The sequence below is a fragment of the Ascaphus truei genome, chromosome 7, assembly GCF_040206685.1.
Source record: "Ascaphus truei isolate aAscTru1 chromosome 7, aAscTru1.hap1, whole genome shotgun sequence".
Lineage (NCBI taxonomy): Eukaryota > Metazoa > Chordata > Amphibia > Anura > Ascaphidae > Ascaphus > Ascaphus truei.
In genome coordinates, this window is record NC_134489.1 from 38822997 (window position 1) to 38842203 (window position 19207).

Consider the following 19207-nt stretch of genomic DNA (forward strand, 5'->3'; position numbering starts at 1 on the left):
TTCATATAGCGCTTTCCTGAAAGGGACTCAAAGCTAATCACAATGACAGTATAGCGCGCAGAATGTAGGAATGTTACAGGCACAGGTCCCTGCCCCGCAGAGCTTACAATCTATGTTTTTGGTGCCTGAGGCACAGGGAGATAAAGTGACTTGCCCAAGGTCACAAGGAGCCGACACCGGGAATTGAACCAGGTTCCATGGCTACAAACTCAGGGTCCTTGCTATCAGAGTTAGTGTCTTAACTCAGCGGTGCGCAAACTGGGGGCACTCCCCCAGGGGGGTGCGATATTCTCTGCGGGGGTCGCAGGGTTTAGAGGCCTCACGCACTTCCCGAAGGCACTTAAATTAAGTGCCGGGGTTGCGGCGAAGGCCTCTGTAAACTGCACTTACCTTGCTTCTGTAGACTCGTCGCCATGGCAACGCGGCGTCAATTGGCGCCGCGAGGTCACGTCACATTGCCATGGCAACGTGACGCCGGAGGCAATGTAAGGGGGGGGGGGGCGCAGAGGGGAACAGCCGGCAGGGGGGCGCAGGGAAAAAAGATTGCGCTCCCCTGTCTTAACTCACCGAGCCGCTCCTTCACCCTATTGTTGCTATACAGAGTGTGACGCACACTTCCGTGCCAGCCTCCCCCTTGACCCATTGCTTTGCCTGCAGGTCACTCTGCCCGTGTATCCCAGAGCTTTGCTGGTTACCTGTGCCAATTAGAGCAGCAGATATCACAGGACCGGCAGTGGCAGAGCGCCGATGATGCCCACGTTGCCTGCAGGGCTTAATTAACTGCTACCTGCTCGTCTCAAGCAGAAGAACTTCACAACGAAATATGTAACTGGTAATAAATTGAGAATGAGTACAATGACTTTCATTCTGGGAGACATTACATATCCTGAGCGCTGACGCAGGAACCGCACTGCCAGGCAGCGAAAATACATCGCAGTTATTATTAGCAAACTTGTTTGTGTTTTTTACTCAGCGGAGAAAGAGATGAGAAGGTATTGATGGAAGAGGCGGAGAGGACGGAAAGAGTGGGAGAGAGAGAGGGGAGTGGGAGAGACACTGAACAGGAGAGGGATGGAAAAGAAAGAGGGCAGAGTGACGAAAGGAAGAAATACAACATAAGATAGGAGTGAGGGTGTGAAGAGGAAGAGATCACACACAAAGATGGGAAGAAAGGAGAAAGAGAAACTTGGGTGAGGGGGAGAGAGAGAACAAGGAAAGAGGGAGCAGAGGGAAGAAGAGTGAAAAGGAGAGGACAGGATGAGTATGGAAAAAGAGAGAAATGTGAAAGAAGAGAGAGGCAGGTGTGAGAGAGAGATAGAGCAAGTGAGAGGCAGATGTGAGGTGTGTGAGACAGAGAGAGATAGAGGCAGGTGTGTGAGAGAGAGAGAGATAGAGGCAGGTGTGTGAGGTGTGTGAGAGAGAGAGAGAGATAGAGGCACATGTGACAGAGAGAGGCAGGTGTGAGAAAGAGATAGAGGCAGGTGTGTGAGACAGAGCGAGCGAGAGAGGCAGGTGTGAGAGGTGTGTGAGAGAGAGATAGAGGCAGGTGTGTGAGACAGAGCGAGCGAGAGGCAGATGTGAGACAGAGAGAGATAGAGGCAGGTGTGTGAGACAGAGCAAGAAAGAGAGGCAGATGTGAGAGGTGTGTGAGACAGAAAGAGATTAATTTATTTATAAAATTAAATGAAGTAATACATTGAGAGTCACCTCTCGTTTTCAAGTATGTCCTGGCCAGGTGTGAGAGATAGAGAAGGGGGCAGGTGTGATAGGTGTGAGTGAGAGAGCGAGCGAGATAGAGGCAGGTGTGTGTGAGAGGTGTTAAAGGTGTGTGTGTATGTGACAGAGGGGAAGGTGTGAGAGTGAGTGAGAGCGCGAGATAGAGGCAGGTGTGAATGAGAGAGAGAGGGCAGGTGTGAGAGAGGGGGGGCAGGTGGGAGAGAGAGAGATGGGGCAGGTGTTAAAGGCGTGTGTGAGAGGGAGATGGGGCAGGTGTGAGAGAGATAGAGGCAGGTGCGAGAGAGAGAGGGGGCGTGTGTGTGTGTGTGTGTGTGTGTGTGTGTGTGTGTGTGTGTGGTGTGAGAGAGAATGATCAATGATAAGACACTGAAAGGAGAGATTAGTGAGGCATACAGATGAAGGTGAGACAAAGGTCAATGAGGAATAATTAGTACTTAATAACAAGACGATGTATTGACATACAGCTGCCCGAGTATACTGCACATATCAATGCAAAGGAAGAAGAGACGTGATGTTTTAAACACTCTCTTGTACGTTCAACGTTATTGGAACCCGCGCCACTCTGCAGCGGGACATACATACCAAGAAAACCTGACCTGTTGGTGGCCCTTGAGGACTGGATTTCCCCTGGTTAGGGTCTTAGAAGTTGATGTTGAACCTAGGAAGGTGTAGGAGGAGGAGGCAATAAAAGGGGGCTTTCACCTGCAAAATAAATATTCTAGGGAGAATTGCCAAGTGAATAAATACTGAGGTTAACTGTAAGAAGGTCCTTGGAGCCTAACCCGCTGACACCATTGAACAAGCAAGGTGCCAGTCTCTGAAGTGGGAGTTCAGAACCCGCATGCAAAACTCCTGCTTGGTACATTATTACCAATGTGTCCAGCTAAACCCTTCTCAAAGAGAACGCTGGCCAAATGAAACCTCCCTAAAAAACACCACACAGCCAATAACATTATCTCTCATACCCGTTGTACTGCACTATGGTATATGCTGGTGTCTTTCGACTATGACACCAAGTAACACATCCGTAGCACAGCTCTTGTTTTCTTCTGCAGAGAAGGTTTCTTAGGAAAGAACCTGACCTCCCCCCCCCCCCCCCTCGCCCCGTCTACGCGGGGAGCGTGAGAACCGCAGTCCCCTTCTGACTGCACGGTCATTCCCGCAGCCCTGTTTCTCAGACCCCAGAGAGGGACAAACTGTGGGAACAGTGGGCCTTCTGGGACTTTAACATTCCAAGAGTCTAGCAAGAGAAGTTTGGGAAAAGAGATGCAGTGGACACAGGAATGATCATCAGCCTCTTGGCTGTGTCCCAAGCCCCACGGCTCCCCAAGCAAATGCATTCATTGTGCCATGTCTACATAAGTCAGGGGGTTCCCATCAACTCTAGTCCTCAAGACTCTCCAACAGGTTAGGTTATCAGGATATCCCTGCTTCAGCACAGGTGGCTCAATCAGTGGCTCAGTCTTCGACTGAGCCACTGATTGAGCCACCTGTGCTGAAGCAGGGATATCCTCAAAACCTGACCTGTTGGGGAGTTTTGAGGACTGGAATTGCGAACCTCTGACCTGAGGGGTTCTTTTGGGGAAGAGAATTGAGGGTAATTTAGCAAAAGGGTAGCAGTGACGCAGACAGCATCGTGACGGTAATCCGGCACAGCTCATTAACCCTATCAGCACCATGAGGCTTGCAACCACACAAGCGATCACATGGTCGCGATGCCTGAAGCTCAACGGCACTGTCGATCTCTTTCTTTTATTTTTTACTTTTTACGCCTGACACAGCACTGCTGCTTTTTGGCCGCCATTTCAATTGCCCCAACCAATCTGAGCGACGTTTAAGAAACTGTGTCAGGAAGTTCTCTTAAATGGTATGTATTTGCTGATGCTACAAGACGTCTTTATTGCGCCGCGTTGTTCATACATCCCAAACCCGACATACGGTGCAAGGCTGGTTGCGTTGTACATAACGCATCTGGGAACAGACAGTGAAATAGCAGAGCGCTATAAGAATGTTTCCGGCAGAGAACGCAGGGAGGAGAAGCGTGTGTGACACGCACCCAGAGACAGGGAGCGCAGGTAATAAAATCCTATGAGCCAGCGGAGCAGATCATGCCACGGCTTTGTAATGTAATGGAGAGTTTATCCGAGCAAGACGCCTCTGTAGGGCTTTCCCCGTCAACTCAATTTAAACCCTGTCTCCGAAGGGGCGGGGAAAGGTGGAAAGCGTACGCGGACACCTCTTCCCGCTCGCAGCTGAGAATGAATGGGTGTCGCATACACACACACACACACACTGCCACTTCTCATCATGCCCAATGTCACTTACACCCGCCACTGTTTGATTCTCAGGATACTGACCCCTTCGGAGCTTGTGATGCACCGATCCGCAACCCACTGGCAGTATTTCATACACCTTGCAGATTTAACATGCAGCAACAGAAACCAAAACTGAGTATGACTTCCAAGACTGTGCACCCACTAATACTTCTTGCAAAGACAGCCCCAGCAACCACAGGAGTATATATTTCTTTAAATTAGCAGCCAGGGATTCTGGGTAATGAGATACCAAAGGTTTTGTACTTTGAGGGCTCATTTGCATGTCGTTACCCAGAATCCCTCACTGCACTGTATGCCGTGTGATTATGGGGTGATGTAGATTTGAGGATGTGTCTGAGACGTGGGCATGCTCAGAAATATTCTGTATCATCACTGTATGGTGCCGTGTTTTTATCAATCTTTTACTAACAATAATTTACTTGTGTTCTCCAATAATGAACAGAGAAGACTCCCCTGTGCGGAAGTAACCCCCTTGTTTGACATTACTTTGGGATAGAGGGCGTTACGCGCTATGAGTGTCACAGAACACACTATGGTCTGTGCATTAACGCTGCTATTTTTGTCTCTTCAGACAAAGCTTTAGGTGGGTGTAAGTGTACAGAGATACTTAGCATCATTATGCGGTGCTGCATGTTAATTTTCAAGGGGGCGTGTTGGGGAATATTTTTAGCCCAAATCCGAAATGCTTATTTCAGTGAAATTCTCCAGCAAATTGGAACGTCCGATTTCTTGCTGTTGCTTTGGTAATAATAAGCGTGTTTGGAAAACGGAAAGCGAGGTGCTGCTGTATGCGAGACGCCACTAGGGGTGTTACATTGTACGCACTGAGGTTCCGTTCCATGTGAGTGCAGTGAGCTGAGTTCTGCACCTCTCACAGCCTGGCTCTGGCTGTCCCGGCAGCTTTACGCGACACTGACACCCGGTGTAACTGTAACCCCTCAACAGCTGTCCTTGGGGGGCTGAAGAAGGTCGGACACCTTTATTTATAGATACAGGGCACTGCCCATTCTGAGTAATGCCACTCACTTCTAAAGCACAGGCGAGCATCCGTAGCACATCCCAAACTTACCACCCTTCACTGGGACAGTCCAACTGATCAGCTGGTTCAATTCCCGGTGTGAGCTCCTTGTGACCTTGGGCAAGTCACATAGGGGCCTATGCAGAGAGCAGCGCAACTCGCGGTTTCGCCAGTTTTCAGAGAGATTTGTAAGTAGAAATAGAAGAATTGGCGCGTAATAGGGAAAATGAGAAAAAAGCGCCAGTTTTTTTTTAACCTTGTTAAAACGCGCCGCGCCGCTGGCGAATACCTACATTTTGACACTTTTTTAAGCCGCCGTATGCAGGAAGGGGCGAACAGCATGTGTGAGAGAGTTGCGCCAAAGAAATGGAGAGATGTTCTCCAAGTCTGCACGCCAGAAAAAGTTGGCAAACCCGTTTAGCTGACTGGCGCTACGGATGACGTTTCAAAACAAACCAGCTCTTGTGTTCCGGCGCAGATGGTTGCATGGGGGCTCCTGATGTTATAACCATAAATATGCACACTGTAGGCCCTCTACATGCTGCAGCCGTATGAAAAAAGCAGTAACATAACACTTAATTACCCTAGCGTGAAACCGCTAGGGCAATGAAGGTGTTAACATGCGATGACAGCTTCAGTCTGGGTGTTTTGGGGGTGTTTTACGATGTTATTTGGCCACTGTACTTGGTGTATTCGTGTATGGGTGTGGGGTGAGCGTGTGAATGCAAACCCTTTGCGACAGGCTAGGACCATGAGGGTGGGAACTCCTCCCGCTGGCCCCCCGCAAAGCGTATCCAATACAGATAGCTGATACTGTATAGCACTTTCAAACAGCGCGATTCGCGCCAATTTCAACGCTCCATATTCCTTCATGCGATTAATGTCGGTTACCGTTGCTTTCTGCATACGGAGGCTAATTCTCGCCATTTTATGTAGAAATACTTCAATCCGCCAGTTTGTTACTGCGCTGCTCTCTGCATGAGGCCCTTTATCTCCATGTGCCTCAGGCACCAAAATCATAGATTGTAAACTCACCTGGGCAGGGTCTGTGTTTGTAACATTTCTATGTGCTGCATACACGCTATACTGTAATTGTGACGCAATTTGAGTCCCATTGGGAATTATAAAGTTATTATTATTATCACTTTAATTGTCTTCCTTAGAAAGATTCAATCATCCTTAACCCCCAGAAGGGACAGCAATGCGTTCCTGACCCTTGTGGCGCTTAGAGAGTTAAAGTAACAGTCATCTTGTTAGTATCTTATAAAAAAGAAAATGTTTTTTTTTTTTTATTTCTTTGGGAACAGGGAATTCAAGCATTCAGCTACTTATGTTTATCTGTTTCACTAATAATAGCACCATAATTACTTGGCAAGCAAAGGACCTAGCCAAAAGAACCATTAATCTGCATAAAACCTAAAGGAAAATGTGAGAATGAGCTTCTTTAATAAAAGGGCAGTGCTTACATGGAACGGCCTGCCAGCAGCGGGTGTGGATGTAAAAGAATAGACACTGGATAGAGAATCCATTGGGTACCAAACATGAGCATTCCATGTGGACCAAATGGTGCTTTCTGCCTTCCCTATGTACGCGTGCCAGTTACCAAGTGGACTGAAATCTCAATAAATACTCTTATTTTACCGAGCAGATGGTAATCGTAATAATAGTCGGTAACTTGCCCGTAAGAATATGCAGATCCTGCCCACCGTACCCTCTAGGACTATAGCCTACAAACATGCTCCTGAAGATGCACCACAGCTGTTTACCGATGCCACACACAGCTTAAATAGCACAAGCCCCGCCGAGCATATCCAATTAATTACAGCCGCTAAGTCATTACTGAGAATCATAAGACATTACTCTCCCATCTCCTGTACGTTCGGGAGGACAATTTTGTTTCAATTTGGGCTTTGGAAATAGCCTGACATTATTATCCCGGGGAGGTACTCCTCTGGTTCTCTGTCTGCCTGCCATGCTTTTAGGGTTCATTTCCTGTCCATTTGCTTCCATCTGGTTGCAAATAATTGAAGTTATTTTCCTCATTCACTCACGGCCCCGTGTGCGTCCCGCGTGCTGGGCTTTTCACACTGGGAAGGGAACACGGCAGGGACCTCTGCAAAAACTGCCTCCCTTCCCACCGACCTTCTACCAGTTATCGTCTGTTTTCTCTAATTCAATGTACCATTTGGCTAAACACCATTGGGCTAAGAACAGTGAGATTGCAGTAAGTTGCACTTAAAAAACCAGACTGGACTTTCTAATGTACTCGCAGCGTTTTGCAAAGCCACTTTTTCCATTATTACCACAAGACTGAAGTCCCCTAAAGTGCCTTGTAGAACATTGGGATGCGAGAAACAAATATACAGTATGCAGTGTTATATAATCCACTCCCTGCTTCAAGATACTTGCCAAGAAAAAGATGGAAACTTTGCTGGTATCTTTGTTGTCTGCCACGTTTCTGAGCAGGCCTGTAACACGGTGCACAAGGGGTTAATAGCCGCATTACGCCATGCAAAGATTTCTGTAATTAACATTGTTGCTGTTTCAGTGAGCCGTGTTCTGTATCGCTTTAAATGGAATAAGTGCTGCTTGTCAAACTGGAATTTTCAGTGCAGATAAATGCCTCTTGCTTACATGAAACGCAGGACAATCGGCCAGCAGAAGTGAAGTGGGGTGGGGGGGTGGTGATATTAGACAATATGCAAGAGGCTCAATGGTAATAAATACACTGTATACTCAACAGGACAGCTAGGCATTTTATCAGATTGTATCACCATTCCTATTAATCAAACGCCGGGTTTTTTAGCAATGGAGTTCAAAAGGTTCATCACATTAAATGTCTATGGAGACAGAATTATGTTGTGTGAAATTAAAACAGACACGATTAGCATTTAAAGATAAATGGATACAGTTATATATGACTAATGGCAAGCGTATGCTTGTTTATGCTGCAAAGTTGCGTTGTATTCTGTGCTTGATATATTCTTGCTCTAAAACAATGGTGTTGTTTTGTGACTGCAGGACCTCCAGGAGCAGAATGAATGTTCCCTAGAGACTGGACACCTCCCTGCTCCCTTCCACTCTCCTTTGAAGGACACAAGAATGTCCCACGTGTTCCTTGCTGTGATTCTTCTCGTTGGCCAGTGTTTATCTTCTGCACTAGTGTTTCCCAAAGACCTCGCTCCCCTCAGGACCATCGACCTACCCAGTAAGTTCGGACTTCCCCCCCACCCCCCCAAATATCTGACATTTGGCACGTCTTCCTGCAAGACCAAACAATGGGCATTTCCTCGATCTCGGCTCCAATCTCCATCTCTTTTCTACCCGGCATGTCCATACCACTCTCTCGTGTGTACAACCATTGTCCAGTCTTTGTCCTGAAGAGCTTAGACCGGAAACAGGTTTACCAGCCTCAAAGACAATAATATTACCATTTGGCCACCCCTTCATCTACTGTACATTAGGAGCAAGTTCCCTGAACCCACTACTCTTTCACTGGCAAAGGCCTTTCCCACCATTTCCCTGAATATACAACTCTTCAGCTCCGGAGCATGACCCCTTGACGTAACATTTCTTTGACTATCCATCTCATACATTTAAGCTATGTGGAAATACTCTGTCTTACGTCCCTCTCACTCTCTCTCCCTATGAGAAACACAGAAAACGGACAGGTGATAAGAACCATTTGGCCCTCTTAGCCTGCCTGCTTTCCTGAGACCTAATGTGGTCCCCTTAACAGTTTCACCCTAGGAAACTCACCCCTCCCCACCAAACCTGGTTGCCCCATATAACAGTAGTAACTACCTAATGAGTGATGCTGTTTCCTTTTTTGCGAAGGTACGCTCTCCTATCCGGGGTTCCGCGGACTGACGAGTGACGATGACAGCGCCCAGCTCGGTCTGGACTTTCAGAAGATGCTTAAGCTGAATCAGACTTTGTTCATAGCTGCACGGTGAGTGGTGAAACGTATCAGGAGGAAATCATACTTATTTACTTTGCAGTTGTCAAAAAGACCAAGGTATGGCACTTACAGCCACATTTACCAAGCTTTACTGTAATACGACGAAGGTATCTCCCGGAACCAGAAGATGTCTTTTGCAATAGCACCACTTAGTAAATTTGGGCCCCAACTTTAAGAGCCACTTACAAGCCTAGCTCACTCCAGACGTTTTTGGCCCCCAAAGAGAACATCCTTGGGAGAGTGAGCTATGCTCATTAAAGAAGCAGTTCCTTTAATATGTGTATCAATACAATCCACACAATAAGTAATTAGCTAAGTTGCTGAGCAATCCGTTCCCCTGTGATCTGTCGGCGAAGACTCGACTCAGGGGTTCATTAAATGGCTGCCAGTGCAGCAGAAGAGGACCAAAGATGCAAAGTTCTGTGGGGAAGATCATGTGACCAGGCAGTCACTAGATACAATTGGTGCACTGCTAGAGAGAGGGCAGGGCTCAAAAAGGGGTGTGCCAGAGCCTGTTTCAGAAGAGGAAGGGGATGTGACTTTGCAAATGGTTGCTATAGAAACACAAAATGCTTGTTACATTATAATACGTTAAAAATGTCATTCAGAATTTTTATTTTTTTTAATGTTACAAGTATTTTTTCATAGTACAGAACTTATTTATTAAAAAAAGAACCACATGTAGGATATTGCTTGATCTGCAGCTTTAATAGCGTTACACAATAAAGATATGTATTATTTATTAGTAATTAGTGTATTTAGGTGCTTATGGAGTACATTTGGGGAGTGTTTCCAGAACACTACATAATTCCCCCTTTTCTTTGCCTATATAACACCACAACCGTTTATATCACGCAGATATTGAACGGCTTTGCGTGGCTCGCATGCGGCGGCGCCCGTGTTGTGTTCGTGGCTTCTCTGCACCCTAAACCCTTCCCTTACCTGCGTGTATCTCCTCTCTTCCAGGGATCATGTGTATGCCATTGATCTGAGGAGAGCCAAGGAGACCATTTCAGTAGAAAGAGTAAGAAGCCGTTTCTATGTATCTGGCCTTGGCATTAGTGCACTCGGAATGTGCTTGGGTATTGTAACCCTTCGGCGGGCAGAGGGACTTGCGATGCATTGCAGGCTCGTTTTATTGGTAATCTGTCCTGGCCATGTGACTAATGCTGTGTTCTTTATTTTAGCATATAACATGGAAGACACAGGACATGGATAACTGTGCTATGAGAGGCAAACAGCAGGTAGGTGACTTGTGACCTCTTATCTCCTGTATTAATGTTTATGGTCCTGACCTGCAGGAAGGACATATGATGCTATGTATCTTTAACTACAGCAGTGTCCAAACCACAGGCTGCTGGTCGCTGGAAGGATTCCTGCACTTATCCCCTTACCTAGCAGCAGGAAATGTTGGGAATTGTAGTCCTATGTTAATAAAGGCGGCCAGACTTCTGTGTTTGGCAAAAATAGTGTACCTTTATCTCTCATCTTACCTATACGGGAACAAGGCTACATTGTTTTACATCACACTCCCCCTCTTTCACACGTTAAATACCCTCACAGATTTATAATACTAATACCTTTATTTCATGTAGCGTTTTTCTCTCAATCGGACTCAAGATTTTTAGAGTCTTGGTCCCTGCCCAGGTGAGCTTACAATCTATATTATTGGTGCCTGAGGCACAGGGAGATAAAGTGACTTGCCCAAGGTCACAAGGAGTTGACACCGGGATTTGAACCAGTTTCCCCTGCTTCAACCTCAGTGTCAATGGAATCACCCCATACGCACACTGGTTATCTTCCCAGACTTTCAATGTTATCAAAGTCCTCCGTTTTGGAGCGGGTGTGTGACGGGGAGTGGTGATTTCAAGCTTTTAGCCTGTACTAGCCTTTACCATCATGGATAACTGGTATACTAGTCTCCAAACAAGTGAAGGGTAGATCTACTGATGTAACATACACCCTAGAGCAGGAGCGGCCAACTCCAGTCCTCAAGGGCCACAAACAGGTCAGGTTTTCAGGATGTCCCTGCTTCGGCACAGGTGGCTCAATCACACTGAGCCACTGATTGAGCCACCTGTGCTGAAGCTGGGATATCCTGAAAACCTGACCTGTTGGTGGCCCTTGAGGACTGGGGTTGGCCACTCCTGCTCTAGATTGATATGAAGTACTAGCAGACACACGTTTTTTTCCCCGAGCTACTCCGAGTTGCTTTCGGAGGAGGAGAGGGGGGGCGTCCCACACAGTCAAATTATCCTCGTAGCTTAAGGTCTTTGTTGCTGTTTCCAAATGAAAATTTCCGAAATGAGAACTCTCCGGCTGCTGGCGCCGGGGATTTTTTTATTTTTTTTTTAAATTAACTTCGACGCTAATTAGAATTCGGCTTTAATTAAGAAGAGCATGCACCGTCTGACCTCGCCTTCTTCCCCTCCGTACGGGCTCTGCGATTGTTCACAGCAGAGAAGCGCTCCAGCTGAGCTAAGCAGCAGAGCCTGTCTGCCTTTCTTTATCAATGCCTCACACGCGAGTGCCTCCAGCACCAGCGTAGTGTGCGCACTGAAATTGCAGCCTTTGATTAGATTTTGGGGGGGGATCTGAAGCAAACCGCTCACCTGCAATATCTCCGACACGGCGTGCGAGAGAACGATCCCCAAACAAGTCACTAGGTATCATGAAGAGTTCAGCCCTGAAAAAAAGGCTTCTCCGTTTCCTCATTTGCGAGGAGCAGTAAGTCACGCCGTTGCGTGGCGGTAATCGGGCTGCGCTCTGAAGATGCAGTCACAGACAGTAAGGCAGCAATCCTGCGTACCCCGTGTTTAATATCCCTCCAGCGGAAATAACATAGCCACCAAAACTCGCCGGCCAATGGGAGGCTGCAACGTCATCAATGGCGACTTCCTATTGGATGGCCATGTAAAGCAGAAGTCCCCCCCCCCCTCCCCCCACCCAAAAAAATTATCTTTCCTGGTCCCCTGATGTCTGGGGATCCCCAGTTTCATGAGCTGCAAGACTTTGAGGCCCAGATCCCCAAAAGAGGGCTTCTAAACAATAATAAATAAAAACAAAACGGTAACCACGGCCGTTGGGGTCACCAGCAGCGGGTTCAGGTAAAAACAGGAAGTAACACTGGTAGCAGTGAAGTTATGTATCTATGTGACCAAAGGGCGAAGGTCCCTGAGCTAAAAACTGCGCAGTTATGGGACCCGCCACCCATAAACAAAAAGATAGGGGAGATGGCTGCTCTAAAACAGAAGCTTATGCTTATTAAACTAATACCCCCGCAACTTCCACTGGATCAGAATACTGTAAATACGAATACAGGATAAGTATCTGTCGTCTAAATTTAGCATAGGTTGAACTCGATCGACATATGTCTTTTTACATCTCATCTACTGTGTAGCTATGTAACTATATAACTACTGTGTAGCTATGTAACTATATAACTACTTTGTAACTGTGTAACGCAGAGAAACAGTGTCTGGTGTTGACATTTGGATGTGTAACACTGATTTATGGCGCCCTTTATTGGATCACCCGAATGTTAACAGTGTGCAGGCTTGTGAACCTCACAGGGGTCACCTGAACCTGAAGAAGGGTATGTACTATAAACCAGCGGTGCGCAAACTGGGGGGCGTGCCCCCGGGGGGGGGGGGAGAATTTGCAGGGGGGGTGCGGGCTGTTACAGAGTCCCCGCACTCTTCCCCCAGGCATTTAATTTAATGCCGGGGTAGGCGTGAGGCCTCTGTAACCTCACTTACCTACTAGCAGCCTGGTCTTCGGCGCGTCACCATGGCAACGCGGCGTCAAATGACGTCACGCGTCGCCATGGCAACGCGCGTGAAATGACGTGACCCGCAACGTCATTTGAAGCCGTGCCTTCGGGGGAGGGGGTCGCGAACGCTGCGGCTCCTAGGAAGGGGGCCGCAGCTGAAAAGGTTTGCGCAGCGCTGCTATAAACTGTTGGTTGGTCCAATAAAATGCATCGTACTACCTAATTGTTTTCCTTATTTTGTTCCGTTTTCACGTGAAGAAAGGGATCCACACCCACAGTGCTTTTGCCTATATTTACTGGTCATTGGATTCACAAATGTGCAATGTTTTCCATATCGCGGATACGTCCACGTTAAAATCCCAGTGAGGGCCATTATACTTAGTTATACTCTTCTGCGTGCAGAGCATGTATCTGATGGCAGGCACTGATAGAAAAAGTCACGGTCCCCACACAGCAGGCTGTGCAGGTGTCTTCTCCACGAGCGAGTTACGCTCCACTCACACTAACAGCGGGAACATTCTCCCCAGAACACAGAAATTGGCTTCGCTATATGTTGAATAAAGGCCAGAGATTACAAGGGCGAGTTATTGTTCCAGGGACACCTCTAAAGTCTTCGGGGACCAACGGTGATCTGCAAACCAGATTGAGGACCCTGGAATAAATGAAGAATATTTTATTCGGATCAACTAAGCTATGCTGCGGAGTTCATGGCTGTATTTTGTGTTGTTGAATGGATCCGTGTTTTGACCAGACAAACAGAAAGCTAGGAAGTGTTTTCTAAGGACAGTCGATTCTGAATTCAACAAGAAGGGAATGAACCTTTCGAAAATATCTAATCACTGAGCTGAAGCCGGCGCGGGTTGTAATCTGTTTCAGCTGTGTACCTTTTCAGGTGGCGGTTTCAGCAAGCAAGCTTTTTTCTCTTGACTCAGCGTGGGAGCACTTTCTGCAAAACTGTATTTCATTACAGAGAGAGAAAGGGGCTGTGACCCCATTTGCTGGACAGCCGCCCAACTGTGACACTTTATGCACCAAAGCAAATAACATTAAAAGGAAGGGAAAAAAAAGAATTTCAAATGTGCAAGTTCTAACAGGCATCATTTATTCTATTCAGAAAGGAGAAATAGCTGATGAGGGCCATGCACCATGCAGGCAGTCATAGATTATATGTATGCAAAGGAGAAAAAAAGGCTTCAGCACTACTAGTTATACAAATAGACTGATAGGGTGTGATTTACTCCAGGTGTGAGCAACTTCAGTCCTCAAGGGCTACCAACAGGTCAGGTTTTCAGGATATCGCTGCTTCAGCACAGGTGGCTCAAGAGCCACTGATTGAGCCATCTGTGCTGAAGTTGGCACTGATTGAGCCACCTGGGCTGAAGCTGGGACTGATTGAGTCACCTGTACTGAAGCAGGGATATCCTTAAAACCTGACCTGTTGTTGGCTCTTAAGGACTGGAGTTGCCCACCCCCTGGCCTATTCTGTCCATCGTAATTTTTTTATTGAAGTATAGCCCACCCTCTTTCCCTTAAATCCTTTCACTCTGCTCGCTAACACTGCCCGGCTACCTTACCTGCGAAAATAGTGCTCAGACAAAGGCCAGGTGTCCGAAGTGTATATCATCTTACAACCTACATGTTGCTATCTGACTATATTTCCCGTGTGCTGACGTAGTACAGGCTTAAATGTGTCTCTCCAAAACGGGATATATCTTTATATACTGAAATTGTGTCCCATTGGCAGTAAGCCTTGCACACACCAGGGCTGGCTATTTCTCTCTCTGCTATAATAGTAGGGACCCTATGTGAATGTAACTGGCTCACATAGCTAGTCTCTATCGCACACCTAATAAAATAGCACAGTCCTGGCTCCGCCAATGTGTCCCATTAGTTTAATTCTCCCCCGTTTTCAGTTCCGTACAGAAATCCCCTTCCTTTAACACTTTTGCTGCCAGAGGAGGTTACAGATGTAGTCAGGTGTGTCCCCAGCGACGCCGACAAACACGCGAAACGTGAAAAAGTATTATCGTTAGCATCGTTTATTTGTAAAGCGCCCACGTGTTCTGCAGCGCAGTACAATGGGGTTACAGACTTATGCATATCACATAGACGGTTACATACTGTGAGCACAGACATGCGCAAACGGATACTGAGGCCCTGGGCGCGAGCAGGGACGGATTTACTATAGGGCTGAGAAGGCTGTAGCCTAGCGCGGCAATTTGTGTGTGTGTGCCACTTTTTCCGTAGCAGGCCCCCTCCGGTAGCGTCGTCATGGCGACATGACGTCACATGACGCTGCGTTACCATGACAAAGCAGCGTCACATGCCATCGTGACGTCTGTTGCCATGACCATGTGGCATCGTGATGTCATACGCTGAGGAGTTCCTGCCCCCCCCCCTTCCTTCCCCCCTTCCCCCCCTTCCCTTCCCCCCCTCCCCCTCCCCCTTCCCCTCCCCCCCCTTCCCCCCCCCCTTCCCCTCCCCCCCCCTTCCCCCCCCTTCCCCCCCCTCCCCCCCCCTTCCCCCCCCTTCCCCCCCTCCCCTTCCCCCCTTCCCCCCCTCCCCTTCCCCCCCTTCCCCCCCCTCCCCTCCCCCTTCCCCCCTTCCCCCCCCTCCCCCCTTCCCCCCCCTTCCCCCCCCCTCCCCCCCCTTTCCCCTCCACCCCCCCCCTGCCCCTCCCCCCTCCCCCCCCTCCCCCCCCTGACCTTCCCCCCCTCCCCCCATCCCCCCCTTCCCCCCCCCCCCTCCCCCCCCCCCCCCCCCCCCTCCCCCCCCCCCTCCCTCCCCTCTCCCCCCCTCCCCCCCCCCCTCCCTCCCTCTCCCCCCCTCCCCCCCCCTCCCTCCCCCTCTCCCCCCCACCCCCCCTTCCCCCCCCCCTCCCCCCCTTCCCCCCCCCCTCCCCCCCTCCCCCTTCCCCTCCCCCCCCTACCCCCCCCCCCTTCCCCTCCCCCCCCCCTTCCCCTCCCCCCCCTTCCCCCCCCTTCCCCCCCTTCCCCCCCCTTCCCCCCCTCCCCCCCCCTTCCCCCCCTTCCCCCCCCTCCCCTTCCCCCCCTTCCCCCCCCCCCCTTCCCCCCTCCCCCCTTCCCCCCCTCCCCCCTTCCCCCCCCTTCCCCCCCCCTCCCCCCCCTTTCCCCTCCTCCCCCCCCCTGCCCCTCCCCCCCCTCCCCCCCTGACCTTCCCCCCCTCCCCCCCCTCCCCCCATCCCCCCCTTCCCCCCCCCCCCCTCCCCCCCTCCCCCCCCCCCCTCCCCTCCCCTCTCCCCCCCTCCCCCCCCCACCCTCCCCTCTCCCCCCCCTCCCCCCCTTCCCCCCCCCTCCCCCCCTCCCCCCTCCCCTCCCCCTTCCCCTCCCCCCCTTCCCCCCCCTCCCCTCCCCCCTTCCCCCCCTTCCCCCCCCTTCCCCCCCCCCCTTCCCCCCCTCCCCCCCCCTTCCCCCCCTTCCCCCCCTCCCCTTCCCCCCCTTCCCCCCTCCCCTTCCCCCCTTCCCCCCTTCCCCCCCTCCCCCCTTCCCCCCCTTCCCCCCCCCCTCCCCCCCCCTTTCCCCTCCTCCCCCCCCCCTGCCCCTCCCCCCCTCCCCCCCCTGACCTTCCCCCCCTCCCCCCATCCCCCCCTTCCCCCCCCCTCCCCCCTCCCTCCCCTCTCCCCCCCTCCCCCCCCCTCCCTCCCCTCTCCCCCCCCTCCCCCCCTTCCCCCCCCCCTCCCCCCCTTCCCCCCCCCCCCTCCCCCCCTTCCCCCCCCCCCCTCCCCCCCTTCCCCTCCTCCCCCCCCTTCCCCCCTTCCCCTCCTCCCCCCCCTTCCCCTCCTCCCCCCCCTTCCCCTCCTCCCCCCCTCCCCCCCTTCCCCTCCTCCCCTCCTCCCCCCCCCTTCCCCTCCTCCCCCCCCCTTCCCCTCCTCCCCCCCCCTTCCCTCCTCCCCCCCCCCCCTTCCCCTCCTCCCCCCCTCCCCCCCCTTCCCCTCCTCCCCCCCTCCCCCCCCTTCCCCTCCTCCCCCCCTCCCCCCCCTTCCCCTCCTCCCCCCCCTCCCCCCCCTTCCCCTCCTCCCCCCCCTTCCCCCTTCCCCCCCTCCCCCCCTCCCCCCCTTCCCCCCTCCCCCCCTTCCCCTCCTCCCCCCCTCCCCCCCCTTCCCCTCCTCCCCCCCTCCCCCCCCTTCCCCCCCTCCCCCCCTCCCCCCCTTCCCCTCCTCCCCCCCTCCCCCCCCCTTCCCCTCCTCCCCCCCCTCCCCCCCCTTCCCCTCCTCCCCCCCTCCCCCCCCCCTTCCCCCCCTCCCCCCCCCCCCCTTCCCCCCCCCCTTCCCCCCTTCCCCCCCTCCCCCCCCCCTCCCCCCCCCCTCCCCCCCCCCTCCCCCCCCCTCCCCCCTCCCCCCCCCCCTTCCCCCCTTCCCCCCCTCCCCCCCCCCTCCCCCCCCCTCCCCCCCCCTCCCCCCCCTCCCCCCCCCTCCCCCCCCCCTCCCCCCCCTCCCCCCCCCCTCCCCCCCCCTCCCCCCCCCCCCCTCCCCTCCCCCCCCCTCCCCCCCCCTCCCCCCCCCCCCCCTCCCCCCCTCCCCCCCCCTCCCCCCCCCCCCTCCCCCCCCCCCTCCCCCCCCCCTCCCCCCCCCCCCCCCCCTTCCCCCCTCCCCCCCCCCCTTCCCCCCCTCCCCCCCCCCCTTATAATCTACAGGCTGAACTTTGTAGGATAGAGTATTTCTCAGGGTGCAATATGGCCCAGCCCGACAGCTGAATCCATTAAGGTTGGGGGGCGGGTGTACATAGGGTGGAGATTTGACCAGCCGCACAGTTGTATGGCCCTGTGGAGATGTTACGTTTGTCCATCCAGAGATATATAGTGCAGAACTGGCCCTAGATATATTACTAGTGACCTGTCTACTGGTATTTGACTTCCTACGCTTGTGTAATTCCTAATTCCAATTCTTCCTGTTCCCCTGCTTCTTTGTTGGGGAAGCGAAAGGGAAATGCCATTGGTTCTGAAAGCTCCCACCTTCCTCTTCACGTCCCTATTATGCATTGTGACAATGAGCTTCTTTGACTTTTAACTTCTCTGCAATAGCTAATAGCTGCCACAATGCTCGTTCTTACTATTTAATGCTCTACACTGCCAACAATATGAGCAGCCAACACGTTCAATACAAACAGACAGTTTCATGTACAAGGGTACAAAGTACACTGTAAGAAAGGAAGCATAATGCCGGGTAATTGAGTCTCAGTCACTGGCTGGCAGTTTGTTACATGTTCTTATTGATACTATCTGGGCACTGAGACTCAGTTGATGGGAAATAATGTGAATTACATTTAAAGCAGCAAAACGTGAAATCTTATGTGGGATTATTTTTAAATAACTCTGTTCTGTATTATTAGATAATAGTGACTACTTTTTTAATGAAACTCTTAATGCCAGTTTTAATGAGTTTTAATACACTGAGCTTCCTATAGCAGGCTTTAGCCCACCTCGCCAGCAGTGCAAGATATTTGCAACAGTTTCCTGTCTGTGATCATTTGTTACCAATATTCCCAGCAGTTTGAGCTGCAAACTGCAACCATAGATAATGTTACCTTAGTAATATCAGGTTACATTGTAGCTGTTGAGTTAAACTTGCTGAAGGCTTGATTTAAACTGAAAGGCGGCCATTATGTTAGGCACACAATCAGGATTTTGACAGATTGATAACAGGAGCACCAAACGATCGCCAGTTTAGGTAACAATGTAGAATAACACATTGTCACACGCTTTACATGTACAAATAAGAAGAAAAAGAGGGGGTCATGTAGTATTGCTGCTTTAGGGTGTTTCCATTCGCGCTTTACAAATAAACCGCGGCTTCACAATGTTTCATCTGTTCTCATGATGCATTTTCATTTTTGGTCAATTTTAACACAATGATTAAAAATATACATAATGTATATAATGTATATAATGTATACTTTTTAACACGCTGAATCCATAGTGTTACCATTACAAGTTATTGTTTCGGGACGCTTCTTTTTCCTTGGGAAATATTAAAACATCTCTCGTCCGGTAAAGACAGACTGCCCTCGGTTCAGTAATCATGAAAATCTGTATTGGGCATCTGAATAGAAAAGATAAATCACCCAATCCGACGTTTCGGTCCTGAGAAAGGTCCTATTCCATGATAACTGAACCGAGTGCAGTCTTTCTTCACCGGACAAGAGAATGGTAATGTTGTGTATATATATATATATACAGCCAGGAGGGGGGAGGAGTCAGTGTTCAGGAGGAGGGGGAGGAGTCAGTGGCCATGAGGGGGAGGAGTCAGTGGCCAGGAGAAGGGGAGGAGTCAGTGGCCAGGAGAAGGGGAGTTGTCAACGGCCATGAGTGGGAGGAGTCAGTGACCACAAGGGGGAGGCGTCAGTGGCCACAAGGGGGAGGAGTCA

At 50.9% G+C, this 19207-nt stretch overlaps 1 protein-coding gene across 2 annotated transcripts in view; it reads left to right on the forward strand.

Moving 5' to 3' along the window:
• SEMA6C (semaphorin 6C) overlaps positions 1-19207 on the forward strand; it is a 163798-nt gene that overhangs the window by 104131 nt on the left and 40460 nt on the right. For both annotated transcript variants that reach the window (XM_075607766.1, XM_075607768.1), the window contains exons 3-6: positions 8113-8299; positions 8929-9043; positions 10019-10076; positions 10240-10296. In XM_075607766.1, coding sequence (XP_075463881.1) covers positions 8194-8299; positions 8929-9043; positions 10019-10076; positions 10240-10296 — 336 coding nt within the window. In that variant the 5' untranslated portion in view covers positions 8113-8193. The remainder of the gene's footprint in view (positions 1-8112; positions 8300-8928; positions 9044-10018; positions 10077-10239; positions 10297-19207) is intronic.